General features: G+C 44.1%; 1 protein-coding gene across 4 annotated transcripts; it reads left to right on the top strand.

The window, feature by feature from the left end:
• Positions 1-793: 793 nt before the first annotated feature.
• On the top strand, positions 794-21350 carry LOC105286155 (monocarboxylate transporter 12). 4 transcript variants are annotated; one of them, XM_011350880.3, is made up of 11 exons: positions 794-2107; positions 14010-14313; positions 14731-14874; positions 14980-15185; positions 15330-15558; positions 15911-16350; positions 16467-16692; positions 16813-16988; positions 17075-17297; positions 17441-17688; positions 17814-21350. In XM_011350880.3, the coding sequence occupies exons 1-11, from the start codon at positions 2006-2008 to the stop codon at positions 17961-17963; spliced, it is 2448 nt and encodes an 815-aa protein (XP_011349182.1). In that variant the 5' UTR covers positions 794-2005; the 3' UTR covers positions 17964-21350. The 4 variants fall into 4 exon arrangements, with proteins under 4 accessions (XP_011349182.1, XP_011349181.1, XP_011349186.1 ...); XM_011350879.3 differs by having other exon boundaries at positions 2006-2107; positions 15893-16350; XM_011350884.3 differs by lacking the exon at positions 794-2107 and adding an exon at positions 2120-3919 and having other exon boundaries at positions 15893-16350; positions 17814-17963.
• Positions 21351-23942: the final 2592 nt, after the last annotated feature.

Raw genomic sequence — 23942 nt, 5'->3', positions numbered from 1 at the left:
ATACGGAAGTCTTAAAGATGCATGTTCTTGTGAAACATTGCAGAAAGAAGTCTTTCGAAGAAATAAATTCACTCGAGACAAAACATACATGATACAATATGAACTTTAGATAATGCGTTTACAGAAACATGTACGCATATAAATAAGTATTATACTCAGTAAATGAGATCAAGAAGTGATTCGAATAAAATTTTCTAAATATATTTGCACGTAAGAAACGTGTCTACACATGTATAATCTCTCCGCGGAAAATAACATTTTCACTATTCCTGCAATGTATGCTTATTATGCGGCAACCACTGTGCACAGGAATGTAGCTACGTATCGCAATGGGAATAAGTCTAAGGCTGAATATTACATGCTTGAGTAAAGCGCGTTCTTTTCCAAATCTTTCAAATCTCTTTGACTGCGATACATGTATATATTAATACTTTACAATGAAAATTTTTGCCTCTTTTTAGCACTTTTGTTCGGTGATAAACCGAAACTTTTATATTTTCCGCCGCTGATGCTTATTCTCTGTGAAATTTTCTCAAAAAACATACATCTTCTTTTTCCTGGTAGACCTGATTGCCTGATCCTGAATTGCCCGTGGTGGACGCTCCTGGCCACCGCGGTCGGATATCGACCCGCGGCGCGAGTCCCACACGCGAGCGGGCGTGCGCCTCGGGTCGCGATGATCGCGTCGGAGCACGGCGCGGCGCCGCAGCGTCGCTCTCGTACGAGGATTGGCGGATTACGCGGAGTGCGAGACGGGGGCGAGTAGGCGCGCGCGACCGGCCGCGTCGGGACGTCGGGGCGTCCGGCGTCGCGCAAGCAAAACGGGAGTACACGGCAGACAGAGGCCAGGCGGGACCTAGGACAGGCGACGGCCGGGCGGTCGTTTTATTGATCCCGGGGCGCCGCGGCGCTACCCAACCGCGGCGGGGTAGAGCCTGACGAGAGGAAAGCTCTTGTCCCCGGCGCGGAGAATCTCCGTCGTCGTCGTCTTTTTCTTTTTTTTTTAAACTTACGCGTGGTTCACCGGCGAACCGATTCTCACCTGGCGATTATTACCGCCCTGCGCGAGTCTGTCTCTCCTTCTCTGCCTCTTTGCGAGAGTTTCACAGTGTGCAAGTGCCTGGAGCCGGTCGACGGGTGTGTGCGACATCGTCGTCGTCATTGAGACGTTGGTACCACGTCGCTTCTCGGTTGCGGTCGTGAAACGCGATCAACCACGAGGGCAAGACCACCGGTGAACCAGTAATCCAGGAGGCCGGTAGGAAAAGTTTCTCGCGGAATATCTATGCCGAGATAGTGCCGCAACAACGTGACATACGTGTCGAACAAGCCGAGTCTCTACAAAGAAGGCTAACAAATCTATAAAGAATCTGTGAAAACGACCAAAGTTGTAGCTGTGGTAACCGAAAGATTATCAGAGTGAGAAGATGATCAGGGTGATCGATGACAAACTGATTGACACTCGACAGTATTCCGAATTTTTGTCATCATAACGAAAAACAGAGGAACGGTGGAACATCAAGTCTCGCTCGAGTTAAACTCGAACTCGTAGGATCGCTAGCGATCGAAACGATCGTTCAAAGAGCGGCCAAAGAGAGATTCCGCGATGCGCGCGATCGATTTAGCCTGTCATTCGCCATCGGCAACTCCTTGAATCAGAAGAGTAGTTCGAAGAAAGAAGCCAAGAGAGCTTGTTCATTACGTACGATAAGATAAAGTCGCCTAAACGCGATCAGCCGAAAAATATAGAGGAGAGATTATTCTTGCGGGGCAAATGGACGTAGACGTGGCCGAGGAGACTGACTTTCACGGAACCCCCGCCAACCTGGCGCCGATGGGGGCATCGTAAATCGCCGCTGGGAGGGCTGCGCCAACCCGGGTCGCTGCGTCGATCGTCCGAGGGGTTCGGTCGATCGGTTAGGTGCTGCCGGCGCCTCGATTTCAACGAAGCGTCGAAGCGGAAGCCAGGCTTCGTTCGCCGTCCGGGAGGCGCCGCGGCGCTGAAATGGGCCCCGCCAGCAGCCGCGAGCAGATCGGCGGCGAGCAGATCGGCGACGACGACGGCCTCCACATCCATCCAAAGAGGGCAATTGTGCCGAACAATATCGTAAGTGTTTCGTGTATCATCCTCTTGTTTCTTCGTTGCATTTTATCGATAAAACAAAGCGGGACTCTAATTCTCTGGAGGATTTTTTCAAATTACCGGCAATAATAAAAAATGCGTTGCAATTGTGGCACGCGGCTCCGCTTTATGACAGTATTATTACATGAATTATTTCAAAAGCGACGCGAAATAGGAGAAATTTTCGGCAAACAGTCTCGATCGATTATTCGCTCGAGATTGTGTGTACATGTATATATTTCATGCCTGAGTAATGTCTCTATTTTCTGCATAAGCTTTGCCAATCTCTCGGTGAGATCATCTGACATCTGCAAATACACGAAGCTGCGGTAATATCGCATTAAGATAACGTTATCGCTCTTGACTCGACACGAAGCACGTTAGAAAAATGCCAGCATATCCGATAGCCAAAATAATACGATGCTTTAATTAGATCACGTGTGCGATACGCGTCAATAGAAGTCGTATAAAGACAGTACTCTTTAATTCGAGTACTTTTTCATTATCAGCCACCGGATAAAGTATTCGCCACTCCCTCAAAGTAATCACATCGTTATTATGATCGCTTATTATGATTCAGTGCAATTTAATCCACGCCTTCGCCTATATTTCTTCTCCGGTATATTTGATACGCAGCGGCAAGAGCGGCAAATTGACGCACGTGGAAAGCAATTTCATGCATGCGGCATGTCCCATTTCTCTCTCGCGCATTTTCCTTCAAGTGACGTAGATTTCTCGACCAATTGATCCAATCGATTTTTATTCGACAAAAATGTAAAGTACCTACTCGATTGCCGTTATCTCGCCGGTTACATGAACCTCTCCAATGCTGTTCATAATCAAGTCGCAACGACTTGAAGCTTAACGAAATGAATTCTCGTACACAATTTTGCAGCATCCCAATATGTGTATTCTATATACCGCACATATGTAATTGAGATTGAGACCGTTAGAGCAACTATAATATATCTTTGACTCGATTACCATGATCGCCCGCACGTGACGATCAGACAATCTCGGACGACGTAATCGACCATTCGAAAGAGGGAAGGAGAGCGAACGAGTGAGAGAAGAGAGATAATCGATTTTGAGCGGGGCCGCGTGGATCGAAAAGCGTATCGCGCGCGCGTGACTTCATACGCGCGATACTTTACTCACCCGTCCTCGCTTTGTTCTCGCACGCGCGCGCGTACTCGAAAGAGAGATCGCGAGTACCGCGGGTGAGTAATGTGCGTTTCTGCTGCCGATCGCGTCAACCGGAGGCGGACGCGACAGGGCGCATGCGGGGGCGAGAGGATGGATGACTGAGATTGCGCGAGTGCAGGGGAGAGGAGGCGGACGACGGAGGCACGAGGGCATGGGATGTACGCGAGGAGAGAAACGCGTCGACGACGACGACGACGAGCATGGACGAGCGCGGACGAGCGCGGACGAGCGATGCAGAGTTCCCCAGGAGTGGGGAATCGGAGATGGACTACGTGTAGTACGCGCTGGTCCCGGGTCCGCGCGGCGATTAAGTCGGCCGGTGGTTGAGCAGCCACGAGCGACGAGCGTACGCATTTTCTCGCGCGTGTTACTCGCTTTACGTTTTACGCGCCGATAGAGTATAGCAGCCTTTGGCTAGACTCTCCCTGGGTGTCTCGTCGCGTCTTCCGGCTCACACTCGTAGCGCGTCTCCTTCGCCCTCGTCCGATCACCGCACGTACCGCGCGCGTGCGCGCGCGCGAGGGTGCACTTGCCTCTGATCGAGAGAAACGCGGGAGTCATCCCAGCCTCACGATGTCGCCCAAAAATAAGGTAAGCGTCACGATCGAATAAGGTAATGCGAAATTATGCCGATAGAAGACACGCGGATTTCTATGGAATTTGTCGCGACGGTGTGCGTGTAACGATGCTTAAATATTCTATAAATATTCTATAAATGCGTTTTATTAAAATTATACATTTGATAAACGATAAAGATATTCATCGATAAAATGTTACGTATAATTGCGTATCGGTAACGCCAATTGATATGAAATTATTGCGAGTGTTTTTCAAGATAATGTTACATAATCGCGCGCGCGTGCGTGCGTGGGTGTGTCTAGATAATATTAAAAAATTGCAATTACTGTTTAGGAAAATCAAGGAAAAATTTGAAACTTGAGCGTGGAATATTGACGAGCTCGGTGAGCTCCTTTTATGATGATGAAAAGATGTGGAAAATTGAACTTTGCCAATTTGTGGCATTTCCGTAATCACGTTTTTTTTGTGCTGTTTATGCACAGCGTGTTTTTCTAGGAGGAAAGTAGAGGTTTCACAAAGTGTTTCACGAAAAATGAAAGGATGATCTCACGTGTTCGTGAGCGATCTCGCGCTCCTCCACCATCGTTAATAGCGGGAATTCGAATCGAATTGATAGCGAAACAGAGAGAGGCGACGTACCATTATCATACGTGGGCGTAATGTAAATTTCCTGTTTTCTTTTTCTTTCGCGAAATTTTCACTCGCAGTCATTCGTCGAGTTTATAGAAAATCGTTTATAGAAAATAATTACTCCGTTGACATGATTCGTCTTATTCATGTGGAAAATGCGATTTCGATGCATCCGTTTAAATTTCCTAATCCATCGTTGAATATTCTCTCCATGAGAAGGGCAATATCGGAAATTTCGCGAAGCAACTTCAAATTAAACCTCTTTGCCGTCGTTTCGACTCGATCAGGTTCGCGATATATTTGTGATCGTATTGTTTTACGGCGACTCGACATTTCGCAAAGTGATTCACACTAATATATTCGCTGAACAGATATGCATTTCGAGACGATTTACGCGTTGCCGCGTAAATGATGGAAGACACAAAAATCAGTGCGGCGGTATAAAGAGGAGGAATGACTGGAATAAAAAGTGGAAGTTTTACTAATGGAAAAAAAAGTGAAATTTCTAGAGAAGATGTTTCCTATTTCTGGAATCTCTCTAATTAAAGTCTCTAAAATTGAAAAGAGTACTAGACAACACGACTATTTGACGCACATTACATTGTTGTTCCATTTAAGATGTATCTGACTCCAAGGAAACAAACCTTTGAAATATAGTCTAGTACATTATCGTCCGTTGTTTTAATGAAATTCCAGTTTGAATTTGACGCGTGAGAAAGAGCGCGCTTACACACGGGCCTTGCAGCATTTTTCTCGGTTGTCCTTTCGACGATCAACTCTCAAGGCAAATGACGAAAATGCGCATGGCGTGATGGAGCAGTCCAGCGAAATGCGCTGGAGTGAAAGTGGGTTGTGGGCCTGTTGACGAGGAAATTGATAATGCAACATCGCGCGCGCGACAAAACACGATATTTCGGACGACGATACGCTGCATCGTTTCCGCGCTCACGCTCATTTTCATTTTTTTCAGAATATTAATTAAATACGTTCGCTACGTTTGCAGAATTGTCCTCTCCATGCTCTTGTGTTGAGAGAACTCAGCAACGAAAATCGCAAAAGCAACTCGCGGAATATGGTCGCCATTTCGTTTCTCGAGCTGAGACTGCTCCTTCTATCACGCGATGCTTTATAACGTACTCGTGACAGCCTCGGGAGATCAAGATCTACTTTTCTGTGTGCTTGCCCGTTATCTTTTGAGTGTTTATTGAACTCGTTATCATCCTCTATCGATGTCGAACACGCCTCGGATCCTGCGACTGTTCAACCGGCGGATATTAGATCGCGTTTCTGCCACAGATTATTTTTTTCATCGATTAAATTCTTTGTCGCGTCGATAGGTCATGTGCGATGATACGGTTTCGAGTGCGTAAGAGACGGTGACGTAAATTTGATACCTTAAAATTATAATAATTTACGTGTATGTAAAATGTGCGTTTTTCCCATACGTAAAAGAAGCGCGATATTGTCCGATATTATCGATAAATTGAGATTTATGCAAAGGATCCCACGAATAATCTCGCGCCCGTTTGCGGCATTGTTGTCTGAAAGTTCAGTGCGGAAGCGCGGACCTCGCGTTATCAAGAGGCGGTAGTACAATTCAGTAAGGTTGCGGTAATTAGAGCGCATGAACAAACAATACTAATATGAGTCATCGGATGTGTCCGAGAACGTTGCTCTTCCTCTTGGACCGTGTTTATCATTGCTTGGAATATCGCAGTCCCAAACAATTCTGCATGATTAAATGATTCGCGCCAGAACAAGTGCAGAAATATAGAATATACTCTGTATTTTCAACGACAGATAATTCGTTCGTTTATCATTTCAAATGATAAATGAACGATCGACCACTTCAATTTTTATGAGTTTTTTGACTGTTTTGAACAAATTACCAATATCCGATAAACACGAAGCAAACAATTAACTTTGAGATGGTCGAAATCGTCAATCTCCATGACTCGAAATATTTGAACGTCGTTGTGCAAACACACACACACACAAACGTCACGTGCGCGCTTTATCACGATTTATCCTCGAGATTCTTTTCCTCGAATGAACGATAATAAGCGCACTTTCCTGTCGAATTGTCACATATCTTGAATATTTTGTTATTAAAAGCAATTAAAAGTTGTAGCGCATTAAGAGTCCAAGATCCAAGACAATAAAGTAATTTGTACACCTTTATAAAGTAAAACATTCTGTTTTTCTTTTCGAGATTTTTTATTAATCAAAGATTGTGCAGTCTCTGATCCTCCTGTGAATTGATTCGCCTCGGTTCGCATGATCGTTGTCATGAGGCTGTCGCGCGACCAAACGCTAGGAAATGTTTCCGCGGAGATGAGAAGCAGATGGTGTTTTCATGCGTCCGGGACTAATTGTCGCTGGTTATTATCTAATTAATTCATAAGCGTCGTCAGCCGCGTGAGCATCGTGCCGCGCGCTTCGCGGCCGCACAGTATCTCGCGTGAACGGCACAAGTTCGGCGGTCGCGCTCGGCTCGATTTTTGTGTTTCGCAATCACATTTCACTCGTGACAAACGTGGTCCTACGTACACCGATAAAGCCGATAAAGCGCTGCTAATGAAGAACTCCTACCATCGTGATTCTCACGACTGATAGTGCAAAGGCAAACGAGCTTACCGTGCCACGACGCAAGCTATGGCTGATTCGGTGGAACAGCATCTCGAGTGTTTCGTTGTAAGTTCCGTCTCCGATTCAATTGAAGACCGCGCACAATTAGATGGAAGGCCTTAAGGCTCTGCTCGGACTGAGACTCGACGAGACGAGAATGAGATTCCTTTTCGTCTTGTTGTTTGTTTCATTCCTTCTCTATCAATTTCTCTGTATCAAAGATCGCAACAGTTCACTTTAGAGACAATGACTGAAATTTTTTTCAATTCTGTCTATTATGTGGTGTACACTAACGCATTCACAAGGGGAAAGTTATTTTCTAGAAAATTACTCTGTAATATTATTGTTTAGGGCGTCTCCATTTGTAATGATACGTACAGACTAATTAGGAGATTCCAATTTATAACGCTTCATTATAATTCTGTGATAGGTTGTGATGAATCATTCATTCGTCGAAACGAAAGTGGACACGTCATTACGTTCATGCGCGTGTGAACTCATTGAAAAATAAACCCATAAAGTCGCTCGTTTAATCAAGCTGCTGTTTCTTATCTATTCTCCTCGGGGCCAAACAAGACTATTCTCGGGACTATAACTGCGAGATGGCATTTTATTTCATAGCTATGAAACAAACGCTCCAGAGTTTTCGAGGATGTTTTTCAAGGCGCATTTGAATTTACTCCCTTAAAAATATCGTATCATCTATATTGTCAATATCAATGATAATCACGATCACGTTTGCATACATATGTTAAAAAGTGAAGTACGATAAAACGTGACAGATCCACGTAGGGTCTCGAGACGAAGCGAAACGTCCCTGCGGAGAAATCCCCCCCTGGGAGCGGCGCGGATGACGCACGTCAAAAAGCACGAAGCGCGCGTCCCTTGACACCACGGAGCGGACGCGCCTCGCCGTCGAAGATGTGCCATGCAATTTCGTCAGCGCGCGAGTGGGGACGAGATGCACGCGGAAACGCAGCGTGCACATTCGTCCGTCTCTGCGTGTATGCATAATTTTCCGTGGAAAATTACGCGAAGCCAAAGCGTTCGTCGCGAGATTCGTGTTGAGAGATCGATCCGGCGATCCCGACGATTCGATCTCGACACCGGTGACGCTCGACGCTCGGAATCTCGCGTGATCCCTCGTAAGATGGGAAACGCAGCCTTGATTTAGGGTACGGCATTTAGGTACGATCGAGACGAATCGGCGCTTTGTTCGCGGAAGTTCGACGAGCTTCGAGAGGCAACGCGCGCGTTCTCGGGTATAAATAGCATCCGCTGCGTTGCGCGCCGCGGATATCCTCGACGTAGCACTTATCCGGTCAGAGTGCTGACAGTGCGTCGTACGTACGACAATGCGCGAATTCCCGTCCAATTCCCGAGCAAGTGCGGTAGATGGACTTGGAAACGATATCACCAGTGTGAATTATCCGTAAATCAATCTCTCGCGACCGCGGCTTCGCACGTACAGGCGTCCATCGACAACTACTTGGAAGATGTATCGATATTGCGCGGGCAGATAGGAAACGCGGCGGTTCGGACGGCTGGCTGGTGAATTCGATCTTCGCGAGCCAAGTTGGCGGAAACTTTTTTTTTTCCATGAAAAAACTGCGCGATGTAGTGCGGGAGCATGTTTCGACTCGCCTCTTTGCGATTTGCAAAATTGCATCTGAGCCTGCTACGCTGAAGAACGCTGAATCATCTGAAATCTCTTCACAACATCCGAGTTTTATTTTCGAGTCTCGCGACGAAACGGAGTTGCATTTTCGTGCTTAAGCTTAGGCGAATTCGCGGAAATTGCGAGGCTCGCTCCATCTCCAAGCTGCACGTGCGTGCACCGCGAATCGATAGTCGCTGATAGTCGCCACGACTATCAGTTGCAACCAACGTTGGTGCGCGAAAGTTCAGCCGCGGACATCCCCGAGTCGACAGTCGCTCGACTGACACGTCGAGTTCAGGAACCCGGACAGAAATATTACGGACATGCGATCGACGTGACAAAATGCGAAAAAACCAAGAGGCACTGGACAAAGCGACAGCGCTTGATGCACATGTATCTTTTGTCCACGGCACGTGAGTCACTTTGCACGTGTGCGCACGCCGAGAGGAAAACATCTCCCACCCCGTCCCGGCCGTCGCGATTCGCGCCTGTTTGCCGAGAGGAGAAATCAATTTCGTTTCGAGAATATTAGTTCTCCAAGCGACCATCAATCGTACTTGATTGAGAAGGAAAATTATAATGATGATTTCTTGGAAGAGAAAACAGGAACCAATAAGACGGGAAAAGACTGCTGCTGCATGAAAGACCGAGATGTATCTTCTATGTAGTCGCAACAATCAGCTGGATCTAGGAAAGCACGAAATCACGACGGAAAAGTAATTGTCGAAGGGAAAAAGAAATCGCCGCGTTGGTCATTTCCTCGGGAGCACAGTTAGAGATCGAGGGATCGGTTCTCCCCTCCCCGAGGCTCGCGCGTCACGACGCAGACCGCGCAGAGTTGTCGGGTGCCGGCGCGGCGCGCGCTGCGCGCGATGGCAGTGCGCTAAGCGGCGGAGTGAGCGTGGCGTGCGGAGTGCGGACGACGGGCACGAGCGCGAGCGCGCCAACAGTGCGGTCGTAGCCGACATGGCAGCGGACTACGATGAGTGATCGTCGATCTGGATCGGCGGTAGAAGCGTGCTGGTGCAGTGATAGAGTGCCGCGTCAGTGCGCGCGAAAGGCTCGATCGTGAAGGAACGAGGGAATCCGCTGCGATAAAGGTGCGAGCGAGGAGAGCACGCCGAGTCGTTCGCGTCGCGTCGAGCGTGCTCGAAAATAGAACGCGATTGTGAGACCACGAGCGGAGTGCAGCAGAGAAAGAGTGCAAGGAAGGTGGCGGCGAGAGTGTTGGAGAGAGAGAGACAAGAGTGACTGAGCGATCCAAGGCGTTCGTAGAATGTCGCGTGCGTCGCTCAACAAGTCGCAGTACAGCCAGTACGGCTCGCGTCGCGTTCGCAAGATCAGCACGGTACGGTTTGTACATGGAACGGACCATGATAGCATGGCCGTTGCATTGTCGTTAAGTCCATCACTTTCCTCCTTCCTTCTTTCCCGCTCTTTTTGTCGCGATCGGAGTGCGGCATTCCGGTTGCTACGCGATTCACGATTGAATACGCGATCAATAACCATCCAAATAAGACAGATTTAAAAGACCCTCGAAGAACTCGCTCGAGAATGAAAACGTCTCTCGAACATGTTTAAGGATATCTCGTGAGCTCTCTTTCGTCCCGTGCGAGTAGACGTACAAAACGCTGGACGAATTTCTGCCGTAAAATCGCTTCTGATGGAATTTCCTCGTAAACGCTAAATCACTTAAACCTCTTTCCAACATTGCGAATTGTTCGTGCTCCTGCACGTTTCGTGCAACTAGCTCGCGCCATCGTCTTTGCTTTCGGTCTGACCAAACGACACGGTGATTTCGCGTATTTCGATGCGGCCCGTCAGCTCGTAGGAACTGCAGAAACATTGTCGCGCCGGATGATAATCGGTCTTGATCCGTCGTCTGTAGTCAGTGGCGCAGTCGCGTGGTGCGTGTGCGTAGCTCTCCTCGGAGAAAGACGGTGACACGTGACTTAGCCTTGACAGTCGAGACGGTTGATTGGCGCCCGTGACGCGAGGATACACCGTCTTCATCGTGTTTGCTTCGCGTTACAATGGTGCGTAAAGTGCGTGTCTGCTACGTACGCGCGGAAAAGATCGGACCGCGACAATCGAGAGACCCTCGGCGGAGAGAGAGAGCTTCGCACCTGCTGTCGTAGGATGGCGCGATCGGAGTGACAGCGCGCGATCAGCTGATCAGTTGCGACCTTCCGTTCGGCCGCCTCGAGTCATACGCGCGCGCGCGCGCGCATTGCATTTAAATTCGTCTCCTCGCGATGCGAAGAGGCCGTGAGGCGCGAGGTCGTTGCTCTAATTTCATAGTAATGAGATCGCCGCGATGAAGGAGGATAGAAACGAGGCGCGACAGACTCTGCAAAGTAATCGTCTTTGCGACGACGAAAGGAAACTTTCACGATTTTTGATAGTTTTCCGTGTGTCATAGTGTGTCATGCGAGTTCAAGTGAAACTGCAGCTTTTGGCACTAGCAGACGTCGATTGATCAATAAAGCAATAGAAATTCCATTACATAGGCTTATTATTAGTACAGGGAGATATTTTTACAGATAAGATAAAAGTATCGAGAAATGGGAGATATCAGCGTAACAACTTTTTCGTACGCACTGTACGATCTTGGATAACGATTAATGAGAGATAATTTTCATTATTCTTATTTCGTCAGTTTTCGTTTTCGATTCTATTGTGCTACTTATTATTAGAGGAAAGTCCCCGATTATGAGATACCATATCGATTTTACCGAATGTAAGGAAATCTATAGGCAGAATTTAAAAATTTAATACGTTATCTTGAAGAGAATTTAATAAGCTTTAGATTGGTGAAATGAAAAATCTAATTTAAATATTATTTTTTCTGAAAATTAAAAAAATTTGAAAAAAGAGCTTTACGCAGGATCGAGAAAGTGTGCTCTTAATATAAGATACCTCGAGAAATCGGTGTTAAAAGTGCAAAATACATCAGTATTGCAAGTAAAAAACTTTATTAGATAGTTTTATAAAAATACTGCTGCCACAGCCTTCGCCAAATCTTCACGATTCCACTGTCGACGCTTCCTCGTTTCTCTAACCTCTATAGTCAGATTCTATAAAAATTAAATACAAAACTTCGTAATATAAATTCGTATTAACTTTTCTTTAACCTTAAGTAGTATTTTCTTTCTTTTTATTACACTACATAATCTTCATATTCGAGCAATAATTATCTCATATTAAGAGTACCCTGAATATCCTCATTATACGAGCCACACGCCTAGCGGTTCCGCGATCATGAAATCTAACCTTTATAATTAAGCAATTCAACAAATTGCGTATTTTCCTGTTACTACGATTCTACTCTATCATTGCATACTGAATTTATTGCCAATCATTTCTTTATTATATAATAAACAAGGTTTAAAGACTTACCTCAAGTTACTTTGACATGTTCACAATTTCACAAACCTTTTCTTGCAAAGGCTAAACGCAATAACGAACAATGAATTTTTCACTAAATACATTTTACACCAAGAGTAATAAGTTCATGGTGGAACTAACAGATGGTGCTCAATAGTTTAGCAGAAACCCCATTATCTCATATTAGGAGCATGTCTCATAATAGGGGATTCTCCTCTACATTACTCATTATCTAGTATGAGACATGGAATTGTGGACAAAGATTGATCTATTCGTGCCGTTTATATTATAACGAGAACAATACACGGTGCTTATCTCTCTTGACTGTTGAAGTTATTAGTAATATTTGAGTATTGTTTGTTTTTATTACCTTGTAACTCAATAATCTCGTGTGATTAATGTAGAGACACCTGGTAAATACTTTGAAACGTCGTCAATTAGTCGTGGGCGTGGCTCGATATTTCTCCTTCTCAATTACCGTGATAATAATACCTCGATATTAATAAGCCCTTCTTTTTTTATATATATATCAACGCTCGGCGTAGTTATCAAACTGTACAGTGAATTATTCGGCAATGTCATTTAAATTAAATGATCACGTAAATCGATACAATCATCCTTTATCAATTCTTCAATAGCGCGGATTGATTAAGCTTTATCTTTCCATTAATGTGTTGAGCAATCGAGTAATCGTAATGTAACGATATAGAAGAGTAATTAAAATGAAAATGTCATTACTTGACGTCATTGGCATTTCTTTATTAGTTTGAGTTTAACGCTGCGTTCTACAGGGACAACAGTACATGCATTACCTTGGCTACATGTAGCCTTAGAGACTGATCAAGTCGCGGTAGCTATCTAATATCTATGCTGGCGTTTGCGTTATGAGATCATCCTGTAGCCGCTTACACGCCGCTCCTCGCATCTCGCGTTACACCCCGCAATAATTTCAGGACCGTGTTTATCATGGTTCAGATTAAAACGAAAACCATGGCCCATGACGATTTTGCAAATGCGCAAACTCTCAGGTTTCTCTTCTCGTGGCGTGTGTTCAACAGTATGACTCATTTCTCGAAATTTCAATGCTATTTCTTTCGAGCGTTCTTGGAAATATATTTTTGCTTTTGAGAAACAAAAAGAAAGTAAAGGGAAGTAGTATGGAGGCGTAGGAATTATAGACGCATGTTTCGTAAGATAATTTATATTTATAATTGTCGTGATTTCAATGAAAAATAAATCCTTAGAGAGAGAGAGAGAAAGGCGACACAAATACTTTTTACTGAAAAAATACATTACTTTGTTATTCAACAGACTTTGATTTGACTCATCTCAAATTACTTAGTTTTCTTAACGTCTCGAGAAGATATCATTTACATGCGATTTGAATAATAGAGTCAGACTGATTAAATTTCGTCAGTCGGCGATTAGAGAATGAAATACTTGTTTGTGCACCAATACGAAAGGAGACTTTTTTTTCTGAGAGTATTCAAGGTGAACGGCAAATCTTATTCAAGGCGAATGCAACGCGTTCGCGCTGCGGTAGTCTTTAATTATATGTGGTTTTTACTGTGAAGTCGTCAAGTGGAATGTACGCGATCAATATGCGAAACAAATATCATCATGAAATTATCCCCATTAGATTTTTTACTGCTTAAAACTTTGCATTGCGATGTGTATCATGCCGCAATTCGTCATTCTTCTTCTGTTATACACGAAAGAAAAGTGATAATGTTTAATGTTATATTTATAGAAAATAAGACAGCGTATTGTGATCGCGCCACGTGTCTTCTGTTACAGACGGAGAGCGAATACTCCGTAGAGGAACAATCCAGATTAACGGGGACCGATGGACCGGGTGGCGATGAAGCTTCGCCGGAAGACGAGGGTGGTTCGCTCTGCGAGTACCATGACATACCACCCCCGCCGGATGGTGGTTACGGGTGGGTGGTGGTATTTGCATCATTCATGTGTAACATGATAGTGGATGGCATCGCATACACGTTCGGTGTCTTTCTGGGAGAATTTGTCAAGTATTTCGGAGAAGGAAAGGGCAAGACCGCTTGGGTCGGCTCGTTGCTATCTGGAATGTACCTTAGCGCTGGTAAGATGCGGAAACAATTACTTTTTCAATATTTCGATATTACCTACATCACGAATAATCTAAAGGAGTTGATGTTAGATGGAAAAAAGTTGTTGCGATATCAAGTATATTGGCAATATTTGTTAACGAGAAGCTCGTTTCTGCGTAGCGAAAATTTTCTCAAATATAATAACTGCTGAAAGATTGTAAATCTTATCTTTTAATCAATCCTCAAGTGCTCTCTTATCGCTTTATCTCAACGAAAGAGGATTAAGTTTCGACTTTATGTAATAGTTTGTGATAAAAATGCTGCAAAGTTATTTGAAATCAATTACGTTACGAATGATCATTAGGATAAAATCTGGTAGTGACGAATCGCGACACATATTATTTTTATATATTACGCATCAATTTTGTTTCATGTTCCTCGTGATATAGGCCCTGTCGTCAGTGCTTTAACGAACAAGTATGGCTGTAGAGCGGTATGTATGGCGGGAAGCTTCTTAGGCGCCATCGCATTTGTACTTTCAACCTTCTCGAGTAGTGTAAATATGCTGATGGTGACTTATGGCATTATGGGAGGTGCGTTTAATCCATTATTAAATACGCGATCCGAGACGTGGCGCGTTTCGCGCGTCTTTTCACGCTTCCACGCACGTGTATGTGACTGAAACATGATTCTTTTAGGGATTGGATTCGGTTTGATATACCTGCCCGCGGTAGTTTGTGTAGGCTATTACTTTGAAACCAAGAGATCCCTTGCCACCGGTATCGCGGTATGCGGATCGGGATTCGGTACGTTTGCTTTCGCGCCTCTTGCCACGATGTTGCTGGAGGCGTACAGCTGGAAGGGAGCAAATCTAATATTGGCTGGCCTCATCTTAAATTGCGCGGTAAGTAAACAGCAGGATTCCTCTTTTTCTCTCTCATTCGCTGCTTTGATTGTGCGAGGACGTGCAATACAACGTTCAACGACTTTAAGCTTAAGCGAGTTATGGCATCTCGTATATCTGATAATTCCAATAGATGATTTTTAGGTGTTTGGCGCCATGATGAGACCTCTGGAGTATCCAAAAGCTTCCTCTGTTAAACCGTTGTTACAAAGGATGGCCGAGGAGAAGAGGTTCCAGATGGAACGCGGCAGCATCGGCGGCTCCTACTTTATGGTGCAACTGCCGGATGGGTCGATGGAAAAAAGGATGAAAATGCCTATCAATATTGATCCCGGTGTTCATTCCAGCTTCAATCTAGACCAATTAGTGCCTGGTAAGAGACTCGTCGACGATCAGCCTTGCATTTGAATATGTTCCAATGATTGCAAAAGTTAGCTTAGGTTGTATATACAAACAAAATTGAGCCAGTTGCGTAATCCGTTTTCTATAACCGTATTATGCAAATGTCTACATGTATCTTAATTAATGCAATCGATTTCTTGTCGGAATTGCTAAAGAATAATAACATTTTAATAACGCGTTTAATTGTTTAATCCTTGCAAAGAGTCGAGATGGGCGACTTTATTTTTTCGTAATCGGAAGCATGTGTGTTAGTTGAACAATCGAGATGATAGGATGTGCTTCATTGAATACCCGTGATATTAAAGGAACTCCTTTAACACCAGTTCCGACGGTGCCAACCCTCCCCACTATATCTGAAGTGAAGGTACAAGAGCACTCTTCCAGCGGACACACCAGCGACAGCGGTAGCATGGACCTGAAGAATATCTCGAATAAGTCCAGAAGCAAGAAGAATATTGACGAAACCAAAGACACGAAGGACGCGGAGAAGCCCGAGAACGAGTTTAACAAGACGATAATTCCCAGGAACGCGTCGCAGCCGGCTTTCACGACGCATGTACAGGGTTTACCTAAAAACGGTTCCGTGCCATTCTTCGATAGGATCCGCAAGACGAGTACTGGCGAGCGGTACAAGCCTAGCCTCAGTGCGATCAAGAATTCTAGAACGACGCTCAATTCCAACGGAGACATCAGGAAGAGTCTGCACCTGAGACTCTCTACGAGCAGCATGTTGGGATCACGGAACAATAATGCCGAAGCTGACGTAAGTAATTTACAAGATGATAACTTTAAATTGTTACTCTCCTACCTCTCTCTTCTCCTGAAGACAAATTCTATCTTGTTTGGCATTATACGGTGACGTTTCTCTTCACTGTATAGGATGAGAGTATCACCTTTACTACCAGTAAAACCAGTATCCCAAAGGAAAAACCAATGATGGTCCGTCCCTTATCGAGAAAGGATATTTTCTACAGCGGTAGCGTAATGAATTTACCAGAATACCAAAGCCAGAAATCTCTCGCCAATTATCGTCAGAGTGTTATATCTATTCCTAAATCAATGCGCGGTGACATGAAAGACATCGATGTCGAGAAGGCTCCGCAGCGTACGTATAGATTTCTGTCGTTTTCTGTGTCATTATTATAATATTAAAATTGAAATTTAAGTCAAACTCTATTTATGGTACGTTTATAGTTAAATCTCGCTCTAAATTGGAATTTTTCAGAACCTTTGTGTCCTTGCTTGGTACTGCCCGACTCGTTTAAGGAAGCTCTTGCGACGATGATGGACATGTCTCTGTTAAAGGATCCCGTTTTTCTCCTGATCGGTATCAGCAACGTGTTCGGTATGGCCGGTTTGTACGTCCCTTTCGTATATCTGGTGGATGCCGCAGTCTTGGATGTACGTTGTACTCTTCAATTTCCGTATCTGACTAGATCGTTACGCAAGCAACGTATGTTTAACAGCGTCGTTCCTTTTTTTTCCAGGGAATTGAGAGCAACTCGGCATCGTTCTTACTATCCATAATTGGAATAACGAACACGATAGGCCGTGTGGCCTGCGGGTATATCGCGGACTTTCCGCAAGTCGATTCCTTGTTGCTGAATAACATCTGCTTGATTATATCTACGATCGCAGTGGCCGCTACGCCGTTTTGCCATACTTACGCCGCTTACATTGTCATGAGCATATTTTTCGGAATAGCAATATGTGAGTGATCAATTAGATTCATTGCTGGATACGTGAAGCACGTATTACCGTTATCGGAATTGTAAAAATTGATTTTTTTTTACTCCGTGTGCGATTTCCGCATCGAACAGATACTCTTAACATTTTGCAATTATTAATTTCAGCTGGGTACATCTCACTAACATCGATCATCTTGGTGGATCTTCTGGGACTAGACAAGTTAACGAACGCTTTCGGCCTTTTAATCCTATTCAGAGGAGCTGCCGCCATAGTTGGTTCACCCTTGGCGGGCATCGTTTACGACGCCACGCAAAGCTACAGCATCCCGTTCTTCATGGCAGGGTTCTTCTTCCTTGTGAGCACTGTTACTAGTTTCATGGCCCCTGCTATGAAACGGTGCACCACACCGCAGGTACGACGATCGCAATTCATCCGGTATTTTTTCCGTCCGGCTGGTGGACGATATTACTACTCCCTGCTCGTTAAACGAAAGAAAGGAAATGATATAATATGAATGAATTATCCCGCTTGTTGCAGACTCAACCTGTGATATTAGATACATTGACTCCGATTGACGAAGATATCGAGGAGGAAAACGAGGACGAGATACCGGAGATAGTAGAAACTGCGCCGTCACCTTTAGAGCCACCCGAGAAAGAAATCAAGCAAATAGAGTCTGTTTTATAAGTACTTCTGATCTTTTTTAAACGCGGATTAGAAAAGAAAAGAAAATCGCCTTCACTCCGAGCCACACTGTGATAGGGCTGCTACTCCGAGGTCTCGAGGAGACACTTCTTTGTTACACTTCTTTGTAATCGATGAAGCACAAAATAGCGGTATACCTGATGGGATTTTTAATGTACTTACTCACAAACGCGTGTACAACGATTGCTTGTACAAGCTGAGCGTACGTTTTCCTTGTGTTTTGCTTTCTTTTTTTCTTTTTTCTTTTGGATTGATAAGCGACATGCGAAAATATCATCAGGTATGGATACTTAGTTGCCTACGATGTAATAGCGATTAATAGATAGAGAGCGTTTTATTAACCTAATCAGTATCGATGAAACAGTATATTTAGAGAGAGAGAGGGGGGAGGGAGGGAGGAACAAAAAACGTTTAACTAAAAAGAAAAAAAATGCTCTTGCACATGCATATCTTGAATACATTATTAATCTGTGCATCATAGGAATATAATATTATATAATTTGTGGAACAAGGATCGGTCAAAACGCGTCGCTGATTGGACGTTCGTACTAATCGTGACTTAACGATATATATATACATACGGATATATACACTAATAATCTTAGGCGATAATCAATATTATTTTGTTAACTTTATATAGTCTATTAATTCTACCTTATTATATTCTGATATGATAGATTATTATATTATTTATATATGTCCTGTTTTGTAACTCTAACGCGTATACACGTATTCTTCATTTGATAAAAGTGACAACTCGCGTACGAAACAACAACGACGACGACGACGACTACGCTCTGCGACCTAATCAACGTACGCCACGATTGACCATCCTTGATCGAAGAGATCCCACCTAATAACTCGTGTTAGTTAAATCTATTTTTGGCCGCATCCAAAGATATACAACTTGAATTATTCACACAATTCAGAGAGATATTTTCTTGCATATACTACTTGCGACAAATGTACATATATATGTAAGCGAGAGAAGGAACACAGTTGTTAGTTTACGACGCGCGGCACACACTGTAATCGCTGTCGCGCCGAATGAACTGTAAATAATTTTTAGAGAATTGTAAAACGATAATAACGAACTGTAGAATTAGGCTAAGATAAAGTTACGAAGTTTTCTGCTCGCTGAAGCCTCGTCGCGAGACCAGTCGCGATTAATGTATTCACCAAGGGACAATTAACGCATCGTTAGATAGACTAATTAATATATTGATCATTCAAAGCAGAGGAACCTTGATTGATGTAAAAAAGAAAGGAAAAAAAACGAAAGACGCGTTTCGTCGATTAGTTTGTGCAAATGGACTTGATCATTTGATTGACGGAACTGAATTTGTGTGTGTCGAACAGATAGAACACTTACAAAGCACGCAAAACTACTTCCGGTGTGTCTCGCGATACGATTTGTGTCAAGCGATCGCGAACGGCTAACTTTGTTACGGCAACGAGAGGGTGATCAGCTGATCGATATAATTAGCGAATTTTCGCGAATCGTACGTCTACAAATGTACACACGCACAACGGACACGTATAACGTACGTGTTATGAACATTATTGCGACTTTACGTGCGTCCGAAAGCATGTTCAACAAAATCCTGTTAAATTAAAAAACGTGCGCGTTACACACCGTGTATGCTGTATATACTCGATTATCGTGGCCATCAATTTGCGTGCGCGATCACTGCTGAGGAGTAAAGCGCAGAAAGAAAGCGACGAGGGAAAGAGAATGCCGCTGCAACACGAAAGCGACAACGCTCTTACCATTTGCCACCGCTGCTGCGTGCTACCGCTGATTATTACCATCTATCACAATTGCAATCTTACCGTAGTACAATTATTACGTAAACGCACGTTACTTACGTCTCATTTTGCGATTCTCACGTCGCGCGCGGCGGATGAGGAAGAGGAAAGAAGAAGAAGAAGTAAAGAAGAGGACGCTGTGTGTATGTGTGTGTATTTTGTGATTTCAATCAAATGCGACGATTGTGGTGGATTGTGGTATGCGCGCTCCGCCTGTGTGCATGAAGGCGCGCGTGCACGCGCGCTGCGACGAAAATCTTGTGCAGAGAGTTACATTATATATTATATTAGATTATGTAAATATAGTATATCGAGAGAAAGAGAGAGAGAGAGAGAGACGCGCGCGTGCTCGCGTGACATTTCGCACGCGCATGTTCCAAATATATATATGTGCGCTCGGAGATATGTATGTACGTGCAAGGCGGAACGGAACTGCGTTTTCACGTGCATTAGACAGTTGCACGTGCATACGATGTGAGCACAATACGCGCAATGCACGCTCGCATGCAGAGAGAGAGAGAGAGAGAGAGAGAAAGAGATCGTGAAAAGCAATACATTATGATGATATATAATTGAATATTAATTAAATCGGTCGGTTTTAGAGAGTACCTTACTACAAAAGTTTTATTTTTTGCGAATGTAAAAAATATCGATTTAGAAAGGTGGATGGAAAGCGCCGAAGATATATGCGCGAGATAATTCTACAAAAATTGTGATACTAGAAAATTGCGCCAACTGTGTTTAACTATTCTACATTCAAAAAGACACAATTGTGATATAAAATGATACACGAATACGATACACATTTTCAAAATATATAAAGTAAAAAAATTGGAGTATCTTGCTTCAAAAGTCAATCTCGAACACCATGCGCATCAGGGATCTAGCAGATTCTACAAGCTCAATTATCTGCCATTGCTCTCTCAAAATTTTCTTCTCCTTTGGTTAGAGTTAATTTTAAGGAATTTTAAAGAAGCCATTCTGCGAAAGCTTATCAAAATATTGCAGCAAAAAGTTCTCTGAAAATGTTTCGAGTTGATCTTTCGACAGAAAAATGCTCTGAAAATTCAACTCGTTGATTAAGAAATACGATGGCTTCTCGCACCAAGAGAATATAGCAATAATCTCACGAGACAAAAGCCAACATCTTTCCCGTACGGAAATTATTAATCTCTCTTAAATATAAATATAAGTGCAAGATACATTCTGGAGGGTGGAGTCTAGTGTGGTGTTTGAGGATCAGTCGAGCGTACTGGGCGTGTTTATATTACGATATTACGAACGTTGTTGGCACTAATGATTATAAAGAATAATGAAAACGCAATCGAGCGCAATTTATCAGTGCTTCTTTCATCCATGAACGTCGATCCTAGCTCTTGTAACGCGATATACATCGCCACGTTATTCTCTCCGCGTGCGAGCATTCAAGGGAAAAAATACGCCCGCGCACGCCTTACTCCGTACGTGCATATGTCAAATGATATGGTACAAAGAAGGACAAATGTATTAGGTGACGTTTATCGAAAATTGAAAAGGAATTATGAATTTTTATTACTGAAATCACTGCGTTGACTCGTTCATTTCTTGCATGTGCAACCCCACACACGCCCAGCACGGCAAAAGCTCATTGCATCCGCCACGATTTCCTCCTCGACTCGATAGTTTTCACGACTCTGTCGTGTTGATATCAGAAATACATCGTTTCACGTAATTGCAATTATAGTCTATAATAATATGGGATTATAACGGCAGAATTAAAAATTTATTCTTGTTACGCTGTACATTTTTAAATTTTTCTTAATAAGAGAGAATTTGTTCGTTTTCGATCAAGTGGGAATTCGCTTATGGGAATTGAAAGTACTTTCAAACTCGTAATTTGTTAGATAACTATAAATTTACATGTAACGTTACTCGCTGTAAATATCGCCAGTGCAAAAATTATATCATACAGCTGGATTCGTAAACGAATTCATCAATGAAGGAGAAATGAGAAGGAAGTGGTCAGCACGTGTTATCATGTGATATTAACTTAATTAATATGCTATTAACGTGTATTTTTATCGTAAACTTTGTTCGATTCTCCGTGATCTTTGATTGATTCGTTTAAAGAGGTGGTAAGCACGGGTTCCTGCCCCTTTCCCTAAATCCGCTTATGATCACGTATACACGGTAATTATGCAATTTTGCGTCGTTTAATACGAAACTTGTTCACAAATCGATCCGCGCGTATAGCCGCAAAACTAGTTATATTCTATTTCGAGAGAGCCAGACACCACGAACGAAACATTACCGCCCGACGACGAAATCGTGGTCTCCGCAAACCGGAATACTCGCTAGCAGGAAGTACTTCGAGTGTACGGGACCACTGTCGAACGGAGACATCCGCACGCGGATCCGCGCCGAACCGTCGTTTTCTCGCCTCTCCCGTCTTTCCTTTTTCCCTCTTTTCTCGCCGAGAGAGCGGGGCGAGAGAGCAGTCGCGCGTGCAGTTAACTCGAGTGAGCGAGAGAATTCGCACTTTCGTTGAAACGGTACTCGCGTATAACGACAGAAGGGGGCCTCGACGTCGTTGAGGAAATCGAGAAGAACGCCTCCGCCTCGATCGGTGTGGCCTTTGCAAGCTGGTGCGACACGGCTGTCGCGTTTACCTGCGCCCGCAATTTAAAGGGAACTCGCACGCGCGAATATCCACGCGAGGGTGAATGATTCTCGAGAGACCGACGAAATTTATTTATTTTATCGGATGAAAATAGCGCGCGCGGCTGAGAGCGCGTGGACGCACTCACGCGCGTGGACCGCCGGCTGACTGGCTCGTGGAGGAAGCGCACCGTCGCTGAAGAATCGTGCGGCAGCGGAAGCGCTCCCAAGAAAAGGATCGCGTCCGTTTACCACCTCCCTGCTGCTATCGTCGCTGATCGAAGAAATCATTGCCGCAACGCTACGCGATTGGATGATAGAGCGAAGAGCGGTAAGTGAGAGTAAATCGCGTGAGTGCCGCTCGGCAAACGCGCGTGCCACGGGAGTAATTAATTAATTTGCGCTCTCCCTGCAGACTAAAATTAGTATAGCACATCTCTCATGTTTTATTTACACAACGGAAGAAAATCGGTATCTTTTCGGCTCGCCATTAAATTCATTTAATTTATTATCTTACTAATTGAAATGACATGATTTATATTACCCAACATCTTTCTAGTCTCATTACATAATAAAATAAAACAAACTGACAAATGTATAAATGTGAATTTAAATAGTACCGACAAAAATGATGATAAATTGGATCGCGGCGACGCATCCTCGATTACGCATTTCGCAGAGGGCGAGATAATGCGATTACGTCGTTCTTTAACAGCTCTCTTTTCATCGCGTATGGTCTGCGCGGTCATCATCTCGTGGTTTCAATCATCGAGCGAGCATCATTCGTCAATGAGCCAGAGACACAAGCAAGATCAATACCGTCGTGAATCGTTTGTGGTCTCGCGTGGATCTCGCTCCCATGATCCCGATCTGACGATCACGATCGTCGATGGACCTTTTCATCGTCGTCGCGATGTTACGTCACGTATCACGCCACCGCCACTATCACCAGTTCCGCGCAACTCGCAAACGTCGAAAACGAGTTGTGCATTTGGTATACAGAGCCGGCGGCGCGCCTCGTACACAATCTCTCGTTCTGAAACGGGTTATCGGACAGTCGCCTCCGGAATCGCCTTGTCCGATTGACTCTTGGGTACTTGGCGCTCGCGGTTCAGTACGTCCGTCTCGAGGGTTGCAATCTGGAGGGGGTGAAACAAACGATTTTTCGTTTAACGCATCATCTTCAGCAATCCTTTCAGAATCTCCATCATCCGTTATTCAAGAGATCTATGAGCAAAGGATTATCGGAACCGGATCTTTTGTCATACAGAAATTTCATCTTGAACAATTCAAATGAGATAAATAAAGTCAATATTATAAATCTTCTTGCCTCGTGGTATAACAATTATGCATGTCGAGGAATATAATTTTCTGCAATTTTACGAGAAAATCTGAACTTGCGACAACAGAGCAGTCTAGTTATTAATCATTGTTTGTCTGGATTTGTCTGACACAATTAATTATCTCTTCTTCGTAATGATGGACGCGCGTGAACCGTTTATTCACGCGATACGG

The sequence above is a fragment of the Ooceraea biroi genome, chromosome 4 (genome assembly GCF_003672135.1).
Source record: "Ooceraea biroi isolate clonal line C1 chromosome 4, Obir_v5.4, whole genome shotgun sequence".
NCBI lineage: Eukaryota > Metazoa > Arthropoda > Insecta > Hymenoptera > Formicidae > Ooceraea > Ooceraea biroi.
This window is presented reverse-complemented; position numbering and strand designations above follow the sequence as displayed.

Coding starts and splice junctions, on each gene's coding strand:
- LOC105286155 (XM_011350879.3), top strand. CDS start 2,006: ATGGGCCCCGCCAGCAGCCGCGAGCAGATCGGCGGCGAGCAGATCGGC. Junction 2,108..14,009: donor CAATTGTGCCGAACAATATC/GTAAGTGTTTCG, acceptor CTTCTGTTACAG/ACGGAGAGCGAATACTCCGT. Junction 15,559..15,892: donor TCTAGACCAATTAGTGCCTG/GTAAGAGACTCG, acceptor GTGATATTAAAG/GAACTCCTTTAACACCAGTT.